Raw genomic sequence first — 23,719 nt, 5'->3', positions numbered from 1 at the left:
TTTTCTCTGTGGAAAATTGTGTCTGGTCAGGAATGATTTCAATATTAAAAATTAATCTGTTCATTTGCTATTCCATTGAGCTCTTTCACAGTGATAACCAGCTTTCTTTTTTCATTCTTTCTTTATTTGAACACAAGATAATGAATTTATAACATTATTTCAAGAGATGGCAAATTGAAACAAGAAGAAATTCAGTAGAAACAAGCAGTAAGACATGAACATGAAGACATTTCCACCAGCGAGTGACGAGATAAGAGGGTCTCTTCGTATCTTAAAATACCGTATTATCTTAACTGAAAGAAAAATTAAGTGTCTATGTAAAACAATTAAGCTTCAGAAGTGCTTATAATGGACTTGTAAATATGGCATTTGTTTTCTAGGCATAAAGAAAAGGTATCCGCCACGTACCCTTTTTTACAGTTATTCTTAGGTTTTTTACTGGATGGCAACATTTGTTTAAAATGCTTCACAATTTTGAAACACAAACCCAATACACAACACAAACCTCTAGTCTTCGCAAAAACTCATCCATTTATTTTAATGCCTATCCACTAAAAAAGCAAAATATTCCTCATGTTACTAAGCCCTGCTTTAATAGTAATTCACTAATGACTGCTGGAGAAGGTAAAGCACAAGAATACAAGAAAAAAACAAATGCTATTCTTCTCTTTCCTTCTACAAAGCATTTCAGCAAAATTAAGAAATGTGACAGCATTTATTCTTGACCCTTTCAAACATTGTTCTGTATAGTTCTTGCATACTATTTGTTACTATAGAATTGTAGGCTTTATTGTCGTATTTTCACCTGTCTTAAGCATTTGTTTCCACAGGTACTTACCAAGGCCTAATTTGTACTTACCTGTAATAAAAGAGGTCCCAATGAATCCTTATCAATAACTCCTTGACCAGTAGAAGACACATCAGCTTTCTGAACATCATCATCATTAGAAACTGCTTTTCCTGAAACCCAAAAGATACACTTCAGTCAAGTAAATTTTCACACGAAGATCACATTTTAGCATTACAAGACAGATTCCAGGAAGCGTGTGAGTAAATGCAAAAAAAAGCATGAATGAGAGAGGAGGTCTCTCATGTTCTTAGTTGCTTAAGAGTAGAAAAAAAATGTCATGGCTACATAATGCCAAAGTCTTTGCTCACATAAATTGACTTTACAGTTGAAGTTGACAAGATCCACTTGTTTTGTGAACAATATTTCTTCTGCTGCTTTTGGGATCATTTGTCTGATGATGCTTGCTGAATCTTTCAATGGCTGTTAAACACACTGATTATACATACCTCTTCCTTGAGGTTTTATTTTAATTTATTTTTATGATCTCATCATCATTGGTCACAGTCTTCAGATACCACCACCATTGTTCTACAAAAAGGCTTTGGCTCATGTTAATATATGCGTGTGTGTATGTATATGTATGTGTGTGTGCATGTATATAATAAAATCATACTCTAAGAATCAAAGTATCCTAAATAAATTGATTGCAGAAGAAGGTGGAATGAGAATCCACAACAAGCAGCAGAATTACAGAAAACAAACTGTAAACTTTGTTCTACTGTACTTGCTGGCTGGCTAAGCAGACCACAAGAGGAGTACAACATCCTAAGGGAAGACTATCTCAATTCAACTCTATAATGAAACAGAATTACATTAGAATACACTAGATTACACTATAACAAACCTTAAAAACAGAAGTTAAGGTGAATTTTTAGAATTGTTTTAACACGTCTTCAAAAGATGTAGCAATTCACCATGACAGGTAAAATGTACACTATACTGCATTTGATCTTTTAATACTTTACTGCCCAAAGGAAATATGTACACTGGGTAGCCTATAGTTATTGGAGGGTGGAGGTGCAGGTGGAGTGGTGTTTAAAAAAAAAATATATATATATGTATATATACCTCATGATACATTTAAAAAAATAAGGTCTTGCATATACCTGGCCATTCATAAAAAATACTATACCATTTAGTTTTACCCTAGCTGACAAAAATTACTAAGATCTGATGCATTGCTATTTTCTCCTTTGTTGACTTGACTATATCCTGAGTACAGCCAACTGCACTATTTAATTATTTGATCTCAAGCTAAATGTATTTTAAATATACTGTGGTCCAATTCTTAACCATTTAGGAAGCATACTTAACCATTAGGAAGTATTAGAAACAGCACAAGAAAACAAAGTCCATAAGAACATAATAGGAAAAAAAAAGCAATAAAAATCAATATATTTGATTGGAGGTGTGCCCCATAAGAAACTGGTATTTTTTAAGAAATTCATTTCAAAGCATTAAACTCCCTTTAAGCATGAAGTCCCTTGTAGTGAAAGACAACAGTATGTATTCTTCATACCAGTGGGTATTTGGTATATTGTTCCAGCAGATGTTACGGTACCATCTGCTTTTAACTTGTCTGTGGACTAGCTTAAGCTTTCATAGTATTTTCAGGAAACTGATAAGAAAGGCCATACAAAGTTCTAAAGCCCTGATCCCCAATAAAAAGTGATGATAAATACTTGCTTATTTTTAAATATAAAGTTATTTAAGGCATATTAAAGGTTTGGTTCAAGTCAAAGTCTGAAGACCTCCTCAGTTACATGTTGTTGTAAAAAACACTACTCAATTTCCCAATTTTTCAATTTCATTACTCAATTTTGCTTTGGAAAAGGAATCACAAGGAAATTAAATTATTTATTTTGGCTTAGCAGGGAACTGTACCTTGCTCTTTTATCTGTCGAATCTGTCTCACGGTTTCTTTTAAAATAGCACATTTGTCTGGTTTGACATTGAAATTGTCAATGTCACTCAGATTAGCAGATATCAGCTCAGCCAGTTCTTCAATGTATTTGCTTTCCTGCTCACGTCGACGCTTCTCACCACTGCAGGTCAGACTAGAAACCAAGAACATAATTTCATATACTTACATACCATCATATACAAAAGCTGTACTCACTCTGTGAACTTCAATGTACTTCACGTAACACCTATCCATTGAACCTAGGTAGTAGTTATTCTTGCAGCAAACACAAATCTGAAGGTCGTGTGTGTGTTTCATTACCTTGTTGTTTAGTTTGGTTTTTGTGGAGTTTTTTTTAAGAATTTTAAGTACAAATTCATCTTAAGAGGATAGGAGAAAGCTATTCATCAAAAAAATCCTCCTGTGATTACTCTATCGTCAAATTTAATGACAATAGTAAATGTTTGTTATAAAATTGTAACACTCATACAGAAAGTATATTTTAACCTTAGAAGTTACTTTAGAATTGTTTAAAATTTGTTAGACAAATGAAATAGAATTTTAACATTCTGTGAAATCTCTTTAGCTTGCTTGTAACAAGATGACAACAGAAGGTGATGCCTCGGAAATATCTAGGCATCAGGACAAAAATGCCATCTCAACATCCAAGAAAAGCAGAATCACAGACAATCTAATGTTGCTGGATAAAGTCTCTTTCTGAAATTCCTTTTCCATAGATTAATGTGCTGAGTAAAGACACTATCTACAGCCTAAATCAACAGAGATCACTGCATCATACACAGGGTATGCCATGAGCAGGAAAAGGAGGACTCAGGAGAAAAGAAGGGGGCAAGAATGGTCACACTGAGGGAATCAAAAGGTAATGTATAAATATTCTTTGAGAAGAAACCAAGTGAAGGAGTTAGGAAAGTATGCATGGACCTGTATTGAAGAAAACAAATACATGACAAAGCAGAGGCCTGAAAGTTAAAGAAGGCTAATGAAGGGCGACAAACTGAAAAAAAGAATTCCTGAATGGATAGACAGGTCCTGGAGAAAGGGAAAGAGAAATTGGAATGGAGGACACTCAAAGAGACACTGGGATACGGTGGGAGAATCTGAGGATCTCACACACAATCTGCTGCATGCTGCAGGAAATCAACATAGGACACTGAGGATGTATACAAAAGGGAGAAAGATGAGTTCTCTGCTGACCATAACCACCTGAAATGAGGCCTGTCAAATCAACTACCAGATGTAAGATGCTGCCTTTGAAATTCCTGTGAAGCAAGAAGTTTTTCTTCTTTTGCCTTGCAATTACAGCTTCGGTGATTCCTTATATGTTTATTCTATTAAAATTTCCACAAGAGTCTAATTATAGAGCACAGTTCATCAGCTTTGGAATATTTACACATAATAGTAGAGTTGTGTATCTTCACAACAGAAGCTGACCTGAAGAATTTTTCATCTGAACAAACTGGTTAGTTAGAACTTACTCTAAATTACAATGAAAACTTGAAAAATATTTTAAAACTCATTTAGAAAAAAGAGAAAGGTCTATATAAGCCTACCTTGCACCTGGTGTATCACAGGGCAATGGCTTGCGCTTCCTTGACTCGTTGGTCAGGCTATCCAAGGAGTTTTCTCCTAATCCACTCATCTTGACCATGCATCAGCAACTAAAAGCAATAAAATAAGAACTGTGAATGAACCTTTCAAAATAATAACTCAAAATGCACAGAACTTACCCAGATAAGTTATTTATTTTTATCAGATTTATGAGTATTTTTACTGGAAATCCATATATCTTTTTACTATTAAAAAATAATATTTGGTTACCGGTTTTTAAAAATCTACTTTGTATTGTGCCAAAGCATAGGTTTACAAAGCCTTATATCAAGGTAAACAAAAATAAATGTGAAAAAATGCATTTAGTTTGATTCAGAGATGTTTAAAATATTGCACCATAGTACTGAGACCACTGTACAGCTCCAATACGTCTGAAAATAAAAAGATTCTCAGTGTTTTAATGTTTAGGTAACTTGAAAGTGGTAAATTAATGTGTTATACCAAAACGTAGTTAAATACTAAGGATAAAGTTAGATACCATCAAAGAAAAAGGCAAGTGATACTCTAAGGCAATGAAGGATGGGTGACCAGAACACTGAACATACAGACATGTCAAATAAAATTTCCTTTTCTGTCTGCTCCTTTCTTTTCTTCATGTAACCCAGCCTCTGCAGCCACAAATAACTGTCATCCTTAGGAGTAAATCAGTGGGCTTAAATGAGTTTCACACCTGGCTCAGTATAAAGCCAACAGATTACTACTACTGTCTCTAACTCAACAGGTTACTATAGTCTTAACTTCATATCTCTTTCTAAACTTCCTAAAATGAACACAGTTTTCTTAATCTTTGAGGACAAGGCAAGCAAAGACTTCAGAACTCTTCCAATTCTATTGTTTCTGCAGCAAAGATTGGGTCATAACGCAATAAAATAATAGGTTGCTTTTCTTAAAGTCTAGCTCTATGAAACAAGCCTGGCAGATTATATAACCATGGCACTCATCTCCCCTCCATCCCAAGAGGAAAAAGGAACACAGTGCAGAGAAGATACCTAAACCAGATCATGCTATGCTACCATCAACGACGTGCTGAGGGAGGAAAAAAAATTTTTAATGGATCTGTGCTATTTATCTAGCCAGAGTATTTTAGAACATAATTTGAACTACAAAATAATCTAATAATTAGTATTTGGGTTTTTGTACCACAATGACAAGGTGACATATCTGGGCAGTTAGAAGTTTAGCATTATTTTATCCTATTTACAAAATTTCAAAATTAAATATGAATTTAATTTACTGCAATCTAGTTCAGACTGCATTTCTTCACCCCATACAGCAACAACAGTAACTGGTCTTAAACATTTAGGTAAGACAGTTGTACTTGTTAGTTGGAGAGCAACTTCTCCATATCATATAACCCAGTCACAAATCTTTCAGGAAAAAAAAAGCTCTTTAAGGATCTCCACAACCCACCATTATTACTACTAAGAAAAAAAAATGGTTTAGGATGACCAAATCCCTAGAGGTCAGTGATCACATATCACAAAGACAAGGAGCTACCGGCATACTTTCACTTAAATGAAGTTTATGTTAAGGTGTCAGAGGCTGGTAGCCAGCTGACTTGAAGCAGCTCTGCAGAACAGGATCGGGGCACCCTGGTGAACAAGACGTTAGTTAAAGACAAGTCAGCAGTGTACCCCTGCAGCAAAGAAAACCAGCCTCTTAGGCATTTAGTCAACTAAGTGCTTCCAGGAGAAGACATGTAAAGAAAAGAAAGAAGTGTGTGTATTACTTCTGGCTACTAACCTTGACTGATTGGGGTTTTTCCTTACTGGCTTTTTGTGGCAAAACAGTAATACTGCTTTAGTTCTTTCTAAAGTCTAAACTGAAAGCGCTAAGACACACAAGAACTTATTTGCATGAAGCAGCATGGGAGTTGCTTGCAATAGCTGATACTCTTACTGCAGGATGTTAGCTACAGTGGGAGAATTTAAAAGGACATTCTTCTTACAGCAGTACAAACCTTTGAAAGCTAGACAGGACAGAGGACTGCTGGCTGCACTGAAGAGCAGACACTGGATTGCTCTAGCACGTGTACGAAGCTCAGAAGTAAAATGGCATCTCTTTAAATCACAAGTTCTCTTTGCAGCTAAGCACATGTTACAATGCTTAACATAAAATTGTATTCATGACCAATCATCATCCCAATTGACAGGCACTAGGAGAGGAAGGATAATATAATTTTTGCATCACAATAAAATAAAAAAAAAACCTACAGTAAAATGTGATCTTGAATTTGAAATAAACAACTATAAAAGATGCCTAACTCCGTGACTATGGTCACGTACTACACAGACATGAAGTTGGTTTTACATCTAAATATTTGATACAATTCCAGACTGACTAAGAGCAAACCCAATATACAGAGAAATGGAAGAGCAATCCTGAAGACTTCCATTCAGTCGTATATTCATCCAGGGTAAAAACCTCTCAGATACATTTACAGTGGCCCACCTTATGTGACGTTCAAGAAGAATATGCCATTATGCCACTAGATGACAGCATAGCAGTGAACAACCGCGGGGCTAATAATTGCTGCAATTAAGCAGCTGAATGAAAAACTACTCCTCTGAAGAAGCAAGCAGTTTCAAACCCAGGTGCTATAAACAGGCTATGATCATGCAAAAAGCAGCCGATTATCCGAAGCTAGCACGGAGTAGATCGTGCGACTCCTCAGCTCTCCGGCCCACCGCCCTGCCAGTCGGGCTGCGGCCGCCGAGCCGCCCCGCAGGGACCCGGGCACGGAGCTCCCAGCGGCGCAGGGGCAGCGGCCGGCAGGGCTCCAGGGCCAGGCTGAGGGAGGAGAGCTCAGCGCGGCTGTGGGCACAGCCCCTACGCCGGCAGCCAAGAGGAAACTCTGTTTCAGAGGAGGAAAGACTTAAAATACACCAAATAGTCGAAAATTTGCGCAAGGATAGACATTTCAAAAGAACGTAATTTTGCAGGTAATGGGGTTGCATTAAATGATTTAGAATGAAAACGTTGTTTCTGGTTTAACATCTACCTGCACTGACAGATAACTTACCATATGATTAAACAGAAAAACAAAATTATGACATTTTGCCTCAGAAACATGGTACATATCAGAGACTACAACCCTTCCCCTGTTTAAGAAAACCTTTCAGAGCCTAAATATAGCAGCTTGGAGAAGGAAGGACTGAAGGAAAAACGAGGTAATTGGTGTAAGCTGTTTCCCTACTATAACCCCAAGTAGCCTGGGGGAGGTTATTGGGCCCTGAAGCTGCAGAGTTCCCGCACATGTGTCCTCCTTCCTCTAAGAGCACCATTACGAGCTGGGAAGGCCTGTAGTGCCTGGAACTACTCTGTAACTGCTTAGCTAAGGAAATTAGAGGAGCTGCTTCCCAATTCAGATGGATTTACAGTACAGATTGTTAACAGTCAAACCAATTTCCCTGCTATAGGAAATATTAGCAAAAGAAGCCATTATTCAGTGGGTTAATAATGAAAGAAATCATCAGTTAAAAAAGCACCAGGTGTTAAATTTATTTACTGAATATGAACCTATAATCTCTAATGGGCTAAAAAGTTTTTCCAAGAAGAAATCTGTTTTGGGAGGTTTGGGGAGTTTTCCTGAAGTTAATAATGATTTCAAAAGACAGCTCCGAAACACAGCTTTCAAACATTAAAACTCTGATGCATTTTTAATCCTAAAAGCAAAAATGTTTAACACAACCATCTTCGTAATCTCACTTTCTGAGCTAACAGGCAATAGCATTATTTCTGGCTCGTGAACCCATCATGCTGGCTAGAAAGACTCTTCTGCTAGTTATAGTTCACATTATCTACCTAAGCAAAGCATATTTTAAAGAAAATAATTACACAGTGAAATTATTTCTATTATTTGAATAATTAAAATAAATGTAAAAGCTAGATAAATCGGACTCAATGAATAGCTCAGTTACTACATAAAACCAGGCAAATATAAGCAATTACATTAAATTTTAGATAAGTATAAATTATCCAAAACACAGGAATGATAATCTTCCATCACAAAATATTATCCTTATTCAGAATAGTGGAAATATACACGGCAACCACTTCCATGAAAAATCTGACAACTGTTCTGCTATTTTTCTTCAAAGTTGCATGTACAAGCTCAGAAAATGGATGTCAAACGTACTGCATAGAAGGATAACTAACAGTGGGACTGTATTATGAACTTAGCTATCAATACCATGCTATTATGCACTTAATGAAATTTGTATGCAAGTATTTGCTTAAAATGCAAGCAGCTACAGCCCATTGATTACATGTAAGGATGACAAAATGCTGAATACAAATTCTATCCAGTGACAAACAACTATGTGTTTCTAGTTTATATAATGTATAAAGAGAATTTCTTGGGACTGCCACATTTTAAATTTGTACTTAAGGAATAATAATTTCTATGTATATAATAATATTTAAATGTTTGCTAGTCTGATGTCATCAGCACCAGCAACTAATTTTAATTTCTAAATTAAACTGCCCATGTTACTCCACTGTATTGGAATACTTAATCATTTTCATCTAACATTTTATAAAATAAAATCATTTTATGCTACACTCCATTTAGCTATGAAAACAGACAACACAAGCCTCACTTTGTTCTGTCCAATATGATTTTCAAAAAGTTATCCAGCAAAACAAAGCCCTAGCTCTTGCCAAATAATTTAGAAGGGTGTACATTCATATGAAATAGAGAACTTTAAAAGTTGAATGAAAGCAAGTATGTCCAGAGCTCTCCAAAATTTTGACTTAAAGCAAATTTGAAAAAAAAAACCAAGATGATGTAAGAGACGGTTCAAAGTCTTCAAAGCAAGACATTGTTTAAGTCCATTGGTTGTACCAGTAATGAACCACTATATACTGATGTTCCTAATCCCACCAGTGGAGTGGAACCAAAGGCAGTAACATTTGGAGAAGTTGTTCCAAACTTTCATAATTATTTGCAAATACTAAGTAATAGTTTCTGTACTACCATTTGATTTATTGTTTCAGATATAATCCTACATTTTCCGAAATTTTTCTCACTTATCAAAAATGGGAAACAAGAAAACAAAAAATAACAAAGACCTTTCGCTCATCAATAAGTACACTGGAAAAACATTTGCCCTTACTAGTAAGGTGCGCATGTCTACATCCTTTGCAATGTACTATATACTTTTCATGTGTCAGGTCTGTTCATTTCTCAGTGAAAATCTTAGAAGGATTGTTAAAAAGGTACTTTTTTTGCACTTGACAGATAAAACCAAGTTCTAGTAATTATTAATCCATTCATTGCAACAATATATGTTCAGCGCTCCAAACAAAAACATAGAATTTAAAGAAATCATCAGCATTTAGGACTAGCATTTTGACAGGCAAAAAAAAAAAAAAAAAAAAGCAAACTTCTAAAATTCTGTCCCAGACTACCAAGAAAAGGATGCATGTGTCGACAATACAGCATGTTTGAAACAGGGTAAGTTCCTAAAGCCATTTCCTAGAGAGCATTCAAGTCAAAACGATATTGAGAAGTACTAAGCACAAAGTTTTCAGCTTGATATGATAGTTTCTTCCCTGGTCTTCCTCACCCACACACAAATTGGAAAGCTACTAACTTAAAAACACTCTTTAGATCACTTTCTGCTAGTTTCTCTTTCAAAGCACTAGTTTCCTTCTCCTGCTCAAGCATTATTCCCTCATGCCCATGTTCGCAGCAGCTGTAGATGAAAGACCTATTCACTAAATAGGACATGGCAACTGGGAAGGTCTTGTCCTAATAGGGGCCCAAAAATACGAACAATTAGATGCTTCAGATTTAGTTTTTGTATTTGTTTAGCTGCAATAGTTACCACACACACACAAAAAAAAGACCACACAAAGCACAACCATACAGTACTAATTTAAACCATATCCAAACTATTTTAAAAATCATTATTTGCATAAAAACATTTTTAACACTTTTTGGTCCCATGAAACCATCAACTTTTTCCTATACTAAATACATATACTCGTGGTGTCTTGCATGCTTGGAAGCTCTTCTATCTGAGCGGATTTCTTGTTTGAAAAATCACTAGGGGGAAAAAAAGCATAAACTGGCTCTTTGCATTCCCCAGAATAAGCCAATTATGAAGAATTAAATCAAACCAGTCCTTTTCAATGAATCATGAAGATGGTCTGGAATGTTTATAATCACATACAATGTTAAAACACTAAATATAATCCTCCCTTCTAAAACCCAAGTCATAATTCACACAGTTTTTTAAGATGCATATTGTAATAAACTGGTTTATGCTAAGAGAAGCCCCAAATATATAAATTGTATTTGATATAAATAAAACTAGAGGACATTACATTCAGCAACTCCATTTTTTTAGTGAAAATTTGTTATTTCAAACTTGTATTTCCTTCACACACACTTACATAAAAAGTATCATAGCTTTCCAGTGAAACTTCTGATTCAAATTATTCTTGAAACTACGCAAAGATTCTTTTGTTCTGAGACTAATCAACAGAAACAACTGATGTTCCTATTTACATAGACAGGAATTCACAAGAACAACTTAGCTGGCAGTAGTTAAGTAAGGTTTGAGGTTTTTGTTTTGGTTTTTTTTCTTTCTTCCCTCCTCCCCCTTTTCCCCTTTTCTTCTTTTTAACAACAGGCTTCTTGTATACTTACACGTACACTTTGCAAACTGTAGCTTTAAAACTGGTAAGGGAACAACTGTCCAGGTACGTATAGTCCAAATATTAAACCAGTCACTTACTTGTCCTTAGCAAACTTTCAAGCACAGTACATTTTTCAGAGGACCTTCAGAATCAGAAGTCATTTTAAGTCACATCCTGAAAAACAAAAAAGCTGTACATTAAAAAAAAGTGCTTGCGTTCCAATTTTTTCCTCTAATATTAATAATCTTTAAAAAAAACCACCAAAATTGAGCTATTTTAATGTCGAATGAGTTTAACACTCACGTATAATAACTCTTACTAATTGCCATCTCTGCTGTATGCTAAGCAGCTCAAAAGTCTGAATCTTAACATCACAAATGTGTAACTCAGTAAGGTAGATTTCCTTTCACATAAGAACTAAATATATTTATTTTAGATGTGGTTGGTTTTTTTTTTTTACATTGGAAGAGATAATGAAACTGTTGCAGATGTTTGATCTTAGTAATTCTTAAATCTTATACAAAAAGCTGCAGCTCCAGCTTAATTATTTTGTAAAGTTATGACTGGCAAGTAAAAATTAAGTGCGTAGCCACTCTATGTCAGCCTGCACACACTGCTTGGTACAAAACTATTATATGAGAATAGCAAATTGTTTTCAGAGCATGAACACTCAGGTCTCTGTTACTGGTTTTCTATGAAATTCTAGGAATGATTAATCCATATTATCATGCATTTTATACAAGGTATGATTAAGTATACCCAATTAGTGAGATTCTGGGTCTCTATAGAGAATTACAGTAACTTAAGAAAAGTTTTAAACAACAGCTGCGTGATTGATTTACTGAAAACTGCTGAAAGCGCTATGTAAAGCAGAGGCTGTTTAAGCTAATCAGAAAAATAAATTGCTCTTGGGAAATATTTATGAGACATTCACATGTAAGCACACACCATAGTCCTATCCAAAGTCAAGAGTTTCAAAATTGATACTTCTACCAGACTACTTAATAGATAATCGCTAGCAGGCAGGTAAGGGAGTTTTATTCAAGCAACTCATTTCTTAAGAAATTAAACAGAAGCTTTTCATATTAACTGGTTGCATATGCATTCATCTGCAGTTTTAACCATCCCTTTGACAATACTGATTGTAACTTTATTTATCAATCTGGAATTACCAATTAGAAGGTTGATTGACAACTGGGTCACATAAGAGTAAGCATCAAGAGTAAACTGTCTCCTAATTAAAGACTTCTATAACACCATTTTATGCTAAATCAACCTTTGCTAATCATGAAAACCAGAACAAAAGCACACACGCAGACACACAAAAAAACAAAAATCTAAGAAATCTTAAGATGCAGTATCAGAAGCATTTGGACATCATGGAAAATTAAATCCTTCAGTTGTTCATTTCTGCAAAAATGCTAAACCAGACTGATACTACACTCAGTGATAGCTTGCTATCTAGCATCACTGGGATTGTCTGACACCCAACAAGGCCTATTTTCCGATGTCTCCACCGGACAGAATTTATGAAACAAAAAGGTAGCAGAAATTACATTCACTGTTCAGTTTGATGTGCAGTATTTTTCCTTAAATTTCTCCAAAAGCTTGCTAAACTGGTGAATATACCTGTGCAAGAACAGAAGCAGTTCAACAGCATTAAACAAAAGTGTCACTGAGAAGCTGACCTATGCAGGAGAAACGAACAGCTCAAAATCACTTAAAGGTGGGAGATTCAAGACCCACAAGTATCAAAAGGGTTCTGTATGACTGGAAAAGCAAGAGAAAAGAGAAGAACCCTGAAAATGTACTAAGTTGAAGACCACATAAATACCTTAACACTATTTAAATTAGTTTTAGAATATTCCCTTTACATTCCTCTCAAGTCAATATTCATTCCATAGATGTCAGCATCTGAGCTGTTTAAACGGAAGATGGAATACAACTTCTCAAGGAAGTACTGCAGTAAAGTAACTAAAAAATAACCTTCCGAATAATCTGAAGGCTCTTGAAGGCTTAGAAAAGCATCTAGAGTAGCATTTGCACTCATTTGGTGTGGCCAAACAATGCAGAGGACCACCCTATGACAAGTGTCAGCTGGCAGGGCAACCTAGACTGATATTCTAAATTCTGTTCTACAGACCAGGATGAAATTAAAACAACCTGAATTACGGATGAAAACCCTATGTAAACCAAAGTGTTAACACCAAGTATGCTACAGTAAAATTTTACCATACATTTAAAGTAAATAAGACCTGAAGTTACTACCACTATAAATAAAACACGATATTAAAATTCTATAATCTATTAAGTCATTACATGTTGTTACCGATGACATTTAAATGAAAAAATAAAATATGCCCCTTGTTTTCAATAATACTTGTTCTTTTCCTGCTAACGAAAGCCTGAACTCTTACATACTGAAAGTCGATCATTCAACTCTAAAGCTACATGCTTCCTCTTCTGAGCACAGAGCTAAGTCAACTTCTTAACTTATTAAATACAAAAAAGATTTTATTTCAACACTGTTTTCTGTTCTGCTTCACATGAATTAGTTTAGGTTATTAGAGTGTCTGTATCAAAGCACAGTCATGCACTAAGCAATTGTCAGTCTCAGAGTCAGTATTCTTCTAAAAAGCCTGGCATTTGGGGCTGTGCAGTCAGCTTCTCCATCAGCTCTCACCGCACCAGTACCACTTTCAACACATGAGCATACTATTTCCTGTCTAAAACCTGCTCAACCAAAAGACAAGGATGCTCACACAAAAACATCATTTGGCATGTTTTGATCTCAATGCGCTCAACATAGTGACCTTCAACTGATTTCTCCACTTTCAGGATGAGCTACAGAGATACACAGTCTACACCATACAGAAACTAGGCATCCAACACAGCCTGGCTACCAAATTTACATGTACACACAGTCCAAATCTTGATCCAATTTTTAAAGCACATAAAAGAAAGAAGATTACATTAGGGTTTGGATGGGATGGCTAAGTGACAAGCCATAGTGTTGCCTGTGGCACAGACAACAATAATATGACAGAGCCCTAAAGCTACACTGTTTTTAAGGTTAAAAATATACATGCATGTTCATAGTCAAATGTGCCAGATACGGTAAACACAATGGTAACCTTCTGAAAGAAGAAGTAAAAAGGATTGTATCTGTAATCTTCCCTAAATGTTTCACAAATAATTAATGTCCCTGTTTAAAAAAGAAATCAAATACAATCGACTACAGTTCAAACTATAGTACATAAAATCAACATATTTTTAAACCTCTGGGGGAGGGGAAAAATGCAGCAGAGAAAAAATGCCATTGAACCTTCGCTGGCTTTGTGAATCTCAAAGTACAATGTAACAAACTACTGAAACAGATAAGGAGACTCCACTACACTGAGTTAATACAGAGGTTTTAGTGTACTGTAACTATTTTGTGCTAAAAAGTCTTAACATACCTTTTAAGATTAAAGCAGCTATACTTACATTATGGAGCAAACAGAAAACTATATTGTTAATTGTATTTATATATCATTATTGTAATCTAGCACTTCTATCAGTACAATAACTAATAAAATACTATTCCAAAGCATACGTATTTGATCATTCTCCACTCTTTTTTTTTTTTTCCACCCCCTCAGCCAAAAAAGTCATTTACTAGATAATAAGTAACTGCCTCAGACAGACTTTACTGAATCAGGGCTGTCAGTCTGGGGGAGAGGGGAAAAAAAAAAAGTGCCATCTATAATCTGGTAGCCAGTGAAGCACACCTTGTTGCAACATGTTAAATAATCTTAACTCAGCACACATCCGTTTTATACGTTCTGTCTTAGGGAGACTATAATTTTTCAGGCCTTGTCAGGTTTCATTTAGCAATTCCCCTGCAGTGTTCAGTAAGCACTATGCGCTCCTGGGCTATTTTTCAGACATGACAATTAACTTCAGCCTTGTTCACTTTGCATATATTAAAATGACAGGACACTTTCAGTTAAAGGATGGTCAGACGTAGAACACACTAGGAGTGCGTCTCCTGTTCCTCTGATAAATAATGTGTGTGATCTATTTTTGGAATGTTATTACTTGTTAATTTGTTTCCTACACGTCCCTCTTCCCTAGTCACAGCAACAGATATAGGACCCTCTTACAACAAACAAAATGTATGAAAGAGCAGAGGCGGGCTCCAGTGAACTCACTGTTATAAAAAAGACTAATCTTTATCCTTATGCTTTCACCATACACTGCAGAACACTTGTAAAAATTTCTCACCTATCAGCTTCTGCACAAAGCACTGCTGTAAAGTAGTTACCGCATCTCATCACAGGACCAAAGACACGCGAGCCACACTCCAGACTCAGAACAACTGCTGCCCTCACAACCCAGCTGTGAAAAGGTATTGAACTTATTTGGCTAGATGTGTTCCTCACGATATACCTCTGTAAGCAAGAGGCAATTGGGCGTGATGCAGCCTCACCACCTACTTGCAAGACGCTGACAACAAGAATTGGTATGCTCAAACACAGCATGTCAAAAAAATATTGAAAGAGCCCTTTAATCTTGACTAATTTCTAAGCCATTGTACTGGAAGAGGTAATATGGGCTTCCAATATAGCTGATGGCATCAGTCGAGTGTTTTAGAATATACTCAGAACATTCTTAACTTAGGTAAGGCCTTACAGACTTGTATCTGGAAGAGTTAGTAAACAGTTACTTAAAAAAAACAATTAAAAATTTAATAAATATATATAGAAAGGAAAAAATCCCTAGCTCAAATACCACAAAGAACGAAACAGGATGTGATGTCTGGGCTACTATAATGGGACTTGATATCTACTTAACTGGCAAGAAACCACAGAACACCACCATTCTTTTCTGTACATCCAGACGCTTCAACAGCAGAAGAAACTCAGCAAGTCAGTAGCTGACTGAAATACATATGGTCTACTTAGGTTTTATATTAATATTTAATGAAGTTCTAAAAGCAGAAAACACTTCTTCCCACCATCCTTGCCAAAAACAGTGGGTACTATAGAAAGAGATTGTACTGACCTGTGCGCAAACCTCTGTACTATTACTAACAGCTATAAAATTCTAAAAAAAATATGAAATTTATACAAAAAGTGTTCCATTTACAAGACAAAATACCCTTGCCAGATCTCACGAGAGAATACCACGATAACAGTAACAGTACTGGAGTCACTTTTCAGCTCTATATACGCCTAATTCATAAGTGACTCCATGCCATTTGACACACGACATAACCCACAGGTTACTAAGAAGAATGCAAGCTATACAATGCATATTACAACGTCAGCTTAATTAGACGCTAAGTTTGAACTAATTCACTTGATTTGTTAAAATGGAATTACATAATCCTAAGTTATTTAACATAAAGAAAAAGTCAATGCAAAGGGATGATTGCCAAAAACTAAGTAACAATCACATTAAATGCAAACACTAAGCAGTAACTACTATTAGATATTAGATGGGACTCATGGCACGACATAAAATCAGGAGAACTATATTTTATGGGAACAAAATCACACATAAATATGATGGATGTTTTTGTTACAGAATACAGTAGCGCCTGTAAGATAACAGTGATTGAGACATTTTCCTACATGATCTGATAAAGATATAAGAGCTCTTACCTTAATTTAACAATTACTAAGGAATTAGTTTTCCCTTACAAGAGAGGAACGAATTTCCCAAACATAGTTTCAATATAGTAAGAATTCAATCTGCAAATTTTCAGTAGCAACAACTATCGTTTTCTTTGAGGTAGCTTTACACTGTCTGACACTCCAAAAGCAGAGAGTACCACTTACGAAGTTCTTGGTGAAAACAGGAAATGTAATCATCTAAACTGAATTTGTTTCACTAAACACACGTGATCCCTCTCCAAGTCACCAAGTCCATTCCCTTTCCTGAGGCTCTGAACGTGCCATCAGCAAGTCTGTTCTCCTTCCGGAGACTCTGAATGGGTTCACATACATTTTTATATATTATATACATGAAAATTTTTTGTTCCACCATTCTACCCTACCAGAATCTCATGGAAGCAAAGACTACTTGCTGGATTTCTAGAGAGAGACAACTTAAACACAACTATAGTATTACAATTAGCATTAACTCATTTAGTGCTATGGCATTGCTGTAATTGTATCAGACCCTATCACGCCAAAATCTTACTCATTTTACAGAGATCAGAGTTTTGTATAAAACTTGTTTAGAATGAGAACAGTTCAAAATCAGTTTACCAAAGCAGCAGTTAAAAATTGGGCAAATTATCAGCAATTTCCTTGTAACAGCCTGTCCACTGCAATCTTAGAGACAGAAGTCATTTTACATTTGCATCAAGATCTCTAACTATACCAAAATGCCTTCAAAGGGAAAAAGTGACTGGTTTTGACAGAATGAGACATTTACTCTACACACTATCAGTTTCTGACACATGATCTCTATCAAGTAGATGCCAAGCTTAATGCCAGCTTTTGAACTTCTACAAGTAATACACACAATGGCATCCAAAACAGATGAATTTGTTGCATTTTCTATAGTTATTATTAGAAACAGATGTTCACCCCCAGTATTTCCAATTTAGTCTTTGAACCTTGCATGTGAATTGAAAGTATTCATCAATACAGTAGGTACGGAGATTAGTTTTAAGAAAACTGCTTATTTGAAAAAGTAAACACTTTCAAGTGTCAAGATGCAGAGAAAAAAATGTTTTTAATTAGAATTGCACAGCTGAAAAAAATATTCTAACTATTCTTTTTCTATTTGCATATTTTAAAAGTAAGAGCTGTATGCAATCTAGAATTTTTGCAAAGATCTGACCATAGTTTTTTTTCCCTCGTTCTACTCTGGGCAACTGTTCATCTTGGGAGATCAGATGCGATCTAGTTGATGCTCTTGTGCCTTAAACAGCACTGTCATTAATCATCCCACCACACATTTAGCCTATCAGTCTGTTCACTTCATCTGCCATTTCCTAGCACTTGAATAATCACAAATTCTTAAGAAGCACAAAAGTTTATCAACAGCTGGAAACCGCAAATCCTTGAAAAGAACAGTCCTGATGCTTTTGAGTGTTTCTGCACAGCTCTGTCATATTTTGCCTTTGTGGAAGCACTGGGGAACAGTAAAATATAATTACTTGTGTACTGATACACAGTCTCGTGGCAGATACCGCAAACTTCTAACAAAGCTAGCCTTTTGCTGGGTGGATGCTACAAAAGAGACCATTTTCAGCCAAACTGACAAAGTGAGGCAAGTTCTTACACTCAACATAAAGACCTCTGAAGCGAAATGTTTGAACATTAAACACATCAGATCAACTTCAAAATTTACTGGAATGTCCTGGCCATCAACAGAAAGAATCTCTTTGATTCTGATTACTAAAAAGCAAACCTTTCACTTTTATGAACGAGAAAAACAATAGGTCTACAAAATATGCAATCCAGTGCTGCAGTTTCAAGAATCTTTTATGTTAATATCTAGACAACAATCTTTTGTTCTGCATTTATAAGAACAGAATTTGTTACACAAGTAACCAATTAGTTTCTGACAGTAACCTTGGAAAAACTCCAATCACTCAAGACTTCGATAACACAAATACCAAGAAAACAACACGATATAATGCTTAATGAAATATTTTGGTTCCATTCTTTACAGTGCTTCAAAGACAGATTTTGGTATTAGTAGCAGAGTTACGCACAAACAGATTAAGTGAGAGAAATAAGCCCTGCCAGTGGTGTTCTGGGTCCACAGCAGATGAATTGGGATACAAGCCACCCAAAACATGCTCACAGTAATTTCTGTCCTTTTTCCTAAACACTCCACAAGTCAGTTCTACAAAACATACCATCCCACACTACCAAGCCTCTAGTACTGGACAGAAGCATTGACTGCCATCTTAAAAAAGCATGTCATAAGTTGTGCGGCCTGCTGTCATGAATTTGCAGCCAGCTGAGATACACAACACTTCCCAGGACACAAATATTTGAGGGAACAGTATTCTGTTATCACAAAACAACAACAAAGACAAACAATAATGAGAGGCAGCTTAAGTAACTTAGCTAACATGTTTAGATTTAATCACAGCATCCTGTGAAACAACTAGAAATGATGCTCTATCTGTGGATTTTTTACCTTTTGAGTGCTCTTAACTTAAAAAATAGGACTAGTCAACAGACAAAACTCAGCCTACAGAAGTGATGAAGAGCGTGACCTGCTATAGCATACTTTAAACACAACGCTAGTTTTAACTGGAAAATAAAGTAGGCAACCATAAAAGGATGTTGGTACAAGACAGTTCAGAGATGCAATGCAAAGCACAGAATAGTTTCCTGTTTCTGTAAACCTTTGTTTTTTCTACACACGAACAGCATATCTGAGGAGCATGTGAAAAAGGAATTTGTTCTCTTAAAAAGAAAAACCATTCTTAGTGAATAGACCACTGCTACTGCCTGCTCATCTCAACCGTCTACGTATCTGTACAACTAACATGGTCCATGAGCGAATACAAATTGCCTACCACGACACCTAAGTGTAGGGAGCCAAGAGTCAAAACACACATGGGGTTCCAGGTACTTCAAAGAAAGCTACATCCATGCTTAGAGCTAAACCCTAAATTCACTGTCCTGATAGACAGGGAATCTGGTATTGAGGGTAGCTAATCTCAAAATAGAACAAAAATATCTATATTCATTTTGAAATGAAAATACATAAAAGTATTTATTTAAAATTAGCCATTCCTAATACTCCTAGTAGTTTTAACAGTACAGGTGAACACATCTGCTTCTAATCTCTAGGAAAAAAAAAGCATAAACATAGCTTTAAAACTCTTTCAATTGCACACTTCTATTTCACACTAAAACTGCATGCTCCTTGGGTGATATTTTAAAGTCAATGATCTCAGAGATGCCAAAATAGTGTTCGTTGGATGAAACTAATTTTGCCATAAATTTCCACTATATACAAAATACACAGTCAGCTAAATCTTTCTCTCACTCAAGTAGAATAATATGAAGATTATTTGTGACCTAAATTTCTTTTTGTATAGCCTATGCCAATTTGCCTGAGAAAAGAATCAAAGGAGTAGCGGTCATTAGAGCTGCAAGAGAGAAAAGAACCCAGAAGAGAGTACACATCTGTGACATCTCAATATGAATGGAGACAATAGGTGCCTTATACGGCTATAATGGAGGGTGTGGGGGAGGAAGGCCAGCAAGCCTTTTGTGTTTGTAACATGAAGATGCGAATAATGCTGGAAAATGCAGTTGGGAAGCATTATGTGCCATAACTAAATTAGTCTTATTTCTTGCTGGATTTCTTAGCTGAATTCATTTTTTTAGAAGAATCAGGCAGAAGTCATGAGACAGACCTAAACACAGCCAAAGAGGAAAACATGAGTCTTTGCAGGAGGAGGAGAAGAAAAAGTAACCCACCAGGTATGTTGGACACGTTTTATAAAAGCGATCAAACAAAAGGGCAAATCTATGGAACGAATAAAGCCTAGCATTTCTATGGACCTCAAAAAGCAGTATTGCCTGGCCATCAGCGAAAACAGATCAGAACCTGAGAGAAATACTGAAGTAAAGATGGCAGAAAACAAAAAAGACCAAATTCTTACTACAACTCACCAAATGTTCATAGATTAAAACATAGCAGACTTTCTAAATTTATCTCCAAATTTGACATAATATTTAGGGAATCTTTATAAGACCAACAGGAGTACTACTTAAAATTGAATTAATCGGCTTTGAATGCATCTACTGTAAGTCCAAAAAGGCCTTTCAAATCTTAAGGTTCATTTTTAATATGACTTTTTTACTAGGAACACAAATGGGCACACTTAAAGGACTAAGCAAGCAAGACAATCACTGCAAATTCCCAGCTACCTAAAACTTAGAAGTCTTGAGCTATACTATACGAATTGAGTGAAGATTTAATTTTCAAAACTACTCAGAATTGTGCCAAAACACTTTTCCACAATATACAAAGACATACAGACAGCACGACATATATTCTAAAATTTCTACCACATTATGGTATTATATTTATTTCTTCACATCCTTTTGTAGCTCCAGTTCAAACTATTAAAACCAAATACCCTTAATAGTCTTAACACGAAAAAAAAATGAAAAGGAAGTCAGCACATTAATCAGTTAGTGCTTGTGCACACAAATCAAAGAAATTCTCAAAGATGGTATTATTCTCCTAGCTGTGTTTAAAAAACAATATGCAGCTTAGAAGCAGTGTGGAATATTAATTCACACATCTCTAGTGATACGTGAGGACACTACCACACACCCCCAGCCCTCAAGATGGCAAAGTGATTACACTGTCACTGTATGACTGCACCGTGATGACAACAATGAGAGAGGGAGAGAGACAAAAAAGACGCAGGCTCTCAAGTGAATTCTGGCTAATAGCTGCTACATCTACACAGCTTTGGCAGCAGAGAACAAAAACATCAAAAAAAATACCTATATGGCTCCATAAGAAAGTTAAGGGGGATACCACAGGGAAAAAGTTAGTATTTAAAAAGTGGAGAGCTTTTCTACATGGGAAGAACTGAAACACCCATTTCAGTACGGTAAATTGAATGTAAACAGGAAAAACAGGACTAAAAAAAGAATGTGTAGAGCGCGTTGCACCAAACTCCAACTGATAATAAAAAGATATTTAAACAACACCATCAGAAGCAGGAAGCTAGGGAGACAGTGGACTTCTTCATGGCAAAGGCATAGCATAGGCACTCAGAGAGGATAAAGCCATAGCCCTGAAAATCTCTTCGTGATGGCGTTCACCACTGAAGACACAGGAGAGATTCCCACTTCCAGCATTTTGCTGTAGCAAACTGGTTGCAGAAACAAAATTAATTTTAAAGAAACAGACACATGAGGTGTCAATCAGTCACCAGGATACCCTTCATCCAAGAAGGGGTTCAAATGCCAGTCTCCAGAACTGCTGGCCAAACCACATAATCTGTCATTGGAAATGGCCACTGTATCAGAGGGCTGGCAGGTGACCAGCGCAGCTCCTACTGACATAAAAGAACCCAGAGATTCTCAGAAGCTATGGACCAGTGAATTTCACATTCATGCCTTGACTGACTTCCATCTATAGTTAAGAGGGTAGAAGCTATCCTAAAGAATAGTATTACTGAGCACATGAATAAACAAGTCTGCAGAAAAACAGCCAACATGGCATGACTTCTGAACAGGGAAAGCTTATTTGATGAAAAACAGAAAGTTGCACAGAATTAGTGAGTGACCTCTATGATCCTGAGACTGATCTAATATTTCTTGCCATTTTACCTTTGTAAAAACCTATAAGAAGACTTTTTTTTAAATATTTGAACTGCATTAGTACAGTGGCAAACAATGTATTTACCCATATAACCTATTTTATTCAGAGATATAGAGACCACTTTGCCAGTATGAAATGTGATTTTACTAAGGTCTATTGACAGAGCTTTACCAGGAAGCTTCTGTAGTAAGAGATTAAGCCTAAGAAAAACTAGTGGGATAAACACGGCACTATCATTCTGAACATCTAATATTTTCTAAAAGTGAAAGCTTTAACCATCCATGAGCCAGAGGTCAATGAAAGAGGGGGAGTGAAGAGAGTTCAGTGAAACCTCGAATTGTGCAACTCCTTAAAACTCATGTTTCTCTCCTTATTTCAAAAAAAAAAAAGAAAATGTGGCTTCTAGATTCAAGCTCCTTGCTTCTCCATTTTCTTCAGTCAGACTTCAAGGCAAACTCAAATTTTCTTTTACAGTGCTGGAGGAATGGATTTTTTAAACGAAATATGAGATGCTTTGCTAGCTGTGTCACTGTCACAGTTGCGGTTTGAAGAGAAAGAGCAAATATAATGGGGGGGGGGGGGGGGCAATACTGCAGCCTGCAACAGAAACATACAAATGTGAAGAAGCAGCAATTGTGTTTTCCTTCCTATATTAACTGAGAAGTATTTTCATATGAAAAATACTTAAAACTACAACATTATCTGTGACTTCTAATTGTCAAAATTGCTTCAAGAAAATTTATATTACAATTATTTAGGTCACAAAAAAAAAAAAGCAAATGAACCTAGAAAAAAAATGTCTTTTAGAGAATGAACAAGGAGAAGCACTTGACCATGAGTGCATCGTGAGAAACTATGCATGAAAAGGATGCACAAAACTCAAAACTATAGGCTTGTTTACATGGGAAGACCTACTAGCATTATCCTACCAATAAAACACCATCTCTACATGTTCAGTCGGTAATGTTCAGCCACTATAACAACCAAAGTTTACAAACAGCAGCATAGTAACACTGATACATTTTACCACATAGGTAAACACAAACATTCGTGCAATACATATACAAGTTCCTTAACTAGGGAATGATAATACAGTCCGACCAACGTATTAAAAAATTACCTGTGTGCTAATCAGCTCCTTCTTCTTCTAGACTGACTGTAAGTGAATGAATGTATATCTGTGAAATACTTGGAAAGTAGAAAAACTAAGATTAATCTAGCACCCCATGAGAGAATACACTACAAATACTGTACCTATACTGCATTATACTTTTAACACTTTCACTCATTTACAACAGTAAAATGAGTTTTACACACAATCACTGTAGTAACAGTACAGCACAAAAATGAATTTAATTTCAGCATACTAATTT

General features: G+C 35.9%; 1 protein-coding gene across 4 annotated transcripts in view; it reads right to left on the bottom strand.

Moving 5' to 3' along the window:
- Positions 1-23,719, bottom strand: part of NCOA3 (nuclear receptor coactivator 3) — an 84,864-nt gene that overhangs the window by 20,492 nt on the left and 40,653 nt on the right. For all 4 annotated transcript variants that reach the window (XR_012765821.1, XM_075438974.1, XM_075438976.1 and 1 more), the window contains exons 3-6: positions 11,129-11,204; positions 4,325-4,432; positions 2,735-2,907; positions 860-960 (exon numbers count right to left, since the gene is read on the bottom strand). Coding sequence is in view for 3 of the 4 variants with exons in the window: in XM_075438974.1 (XP_075295089.1) it covers positions 860-960; positions 2,735-2,907; positions 4,325-4,422 (372 nt within the window). In the remaining variant the exon portion in view is untranslated. The remainder of the gene's footprint in view (positions 1-859; positions 961-2,734; positions 2,908-4,324; positions 4,433-11,128; positions 11,205-23,719) is intronic.

This window comes from Opisthocomus hoazin, chromosome 18 (assembly GCF_030867145.1).
Source record: "Opisthocomus hoazin isolate bOpiHoa1 chromosome 18, bOpiHoa1.hap1, whole genome shotgun sequence".
In the NCBI taxonomy this organism is placed as follows: domain Eukaryota; kingdom Metazoa; phylum Chordata; class Aves; order Opisthocomiformes; family Opisthocomidae; genus Opisthocomus; species Opisthocomus hoazin.
Note: the sequence above shows the minus strand (reverse complement) of the source record. Positions and strands in the feature narration are given on the sequence as shown.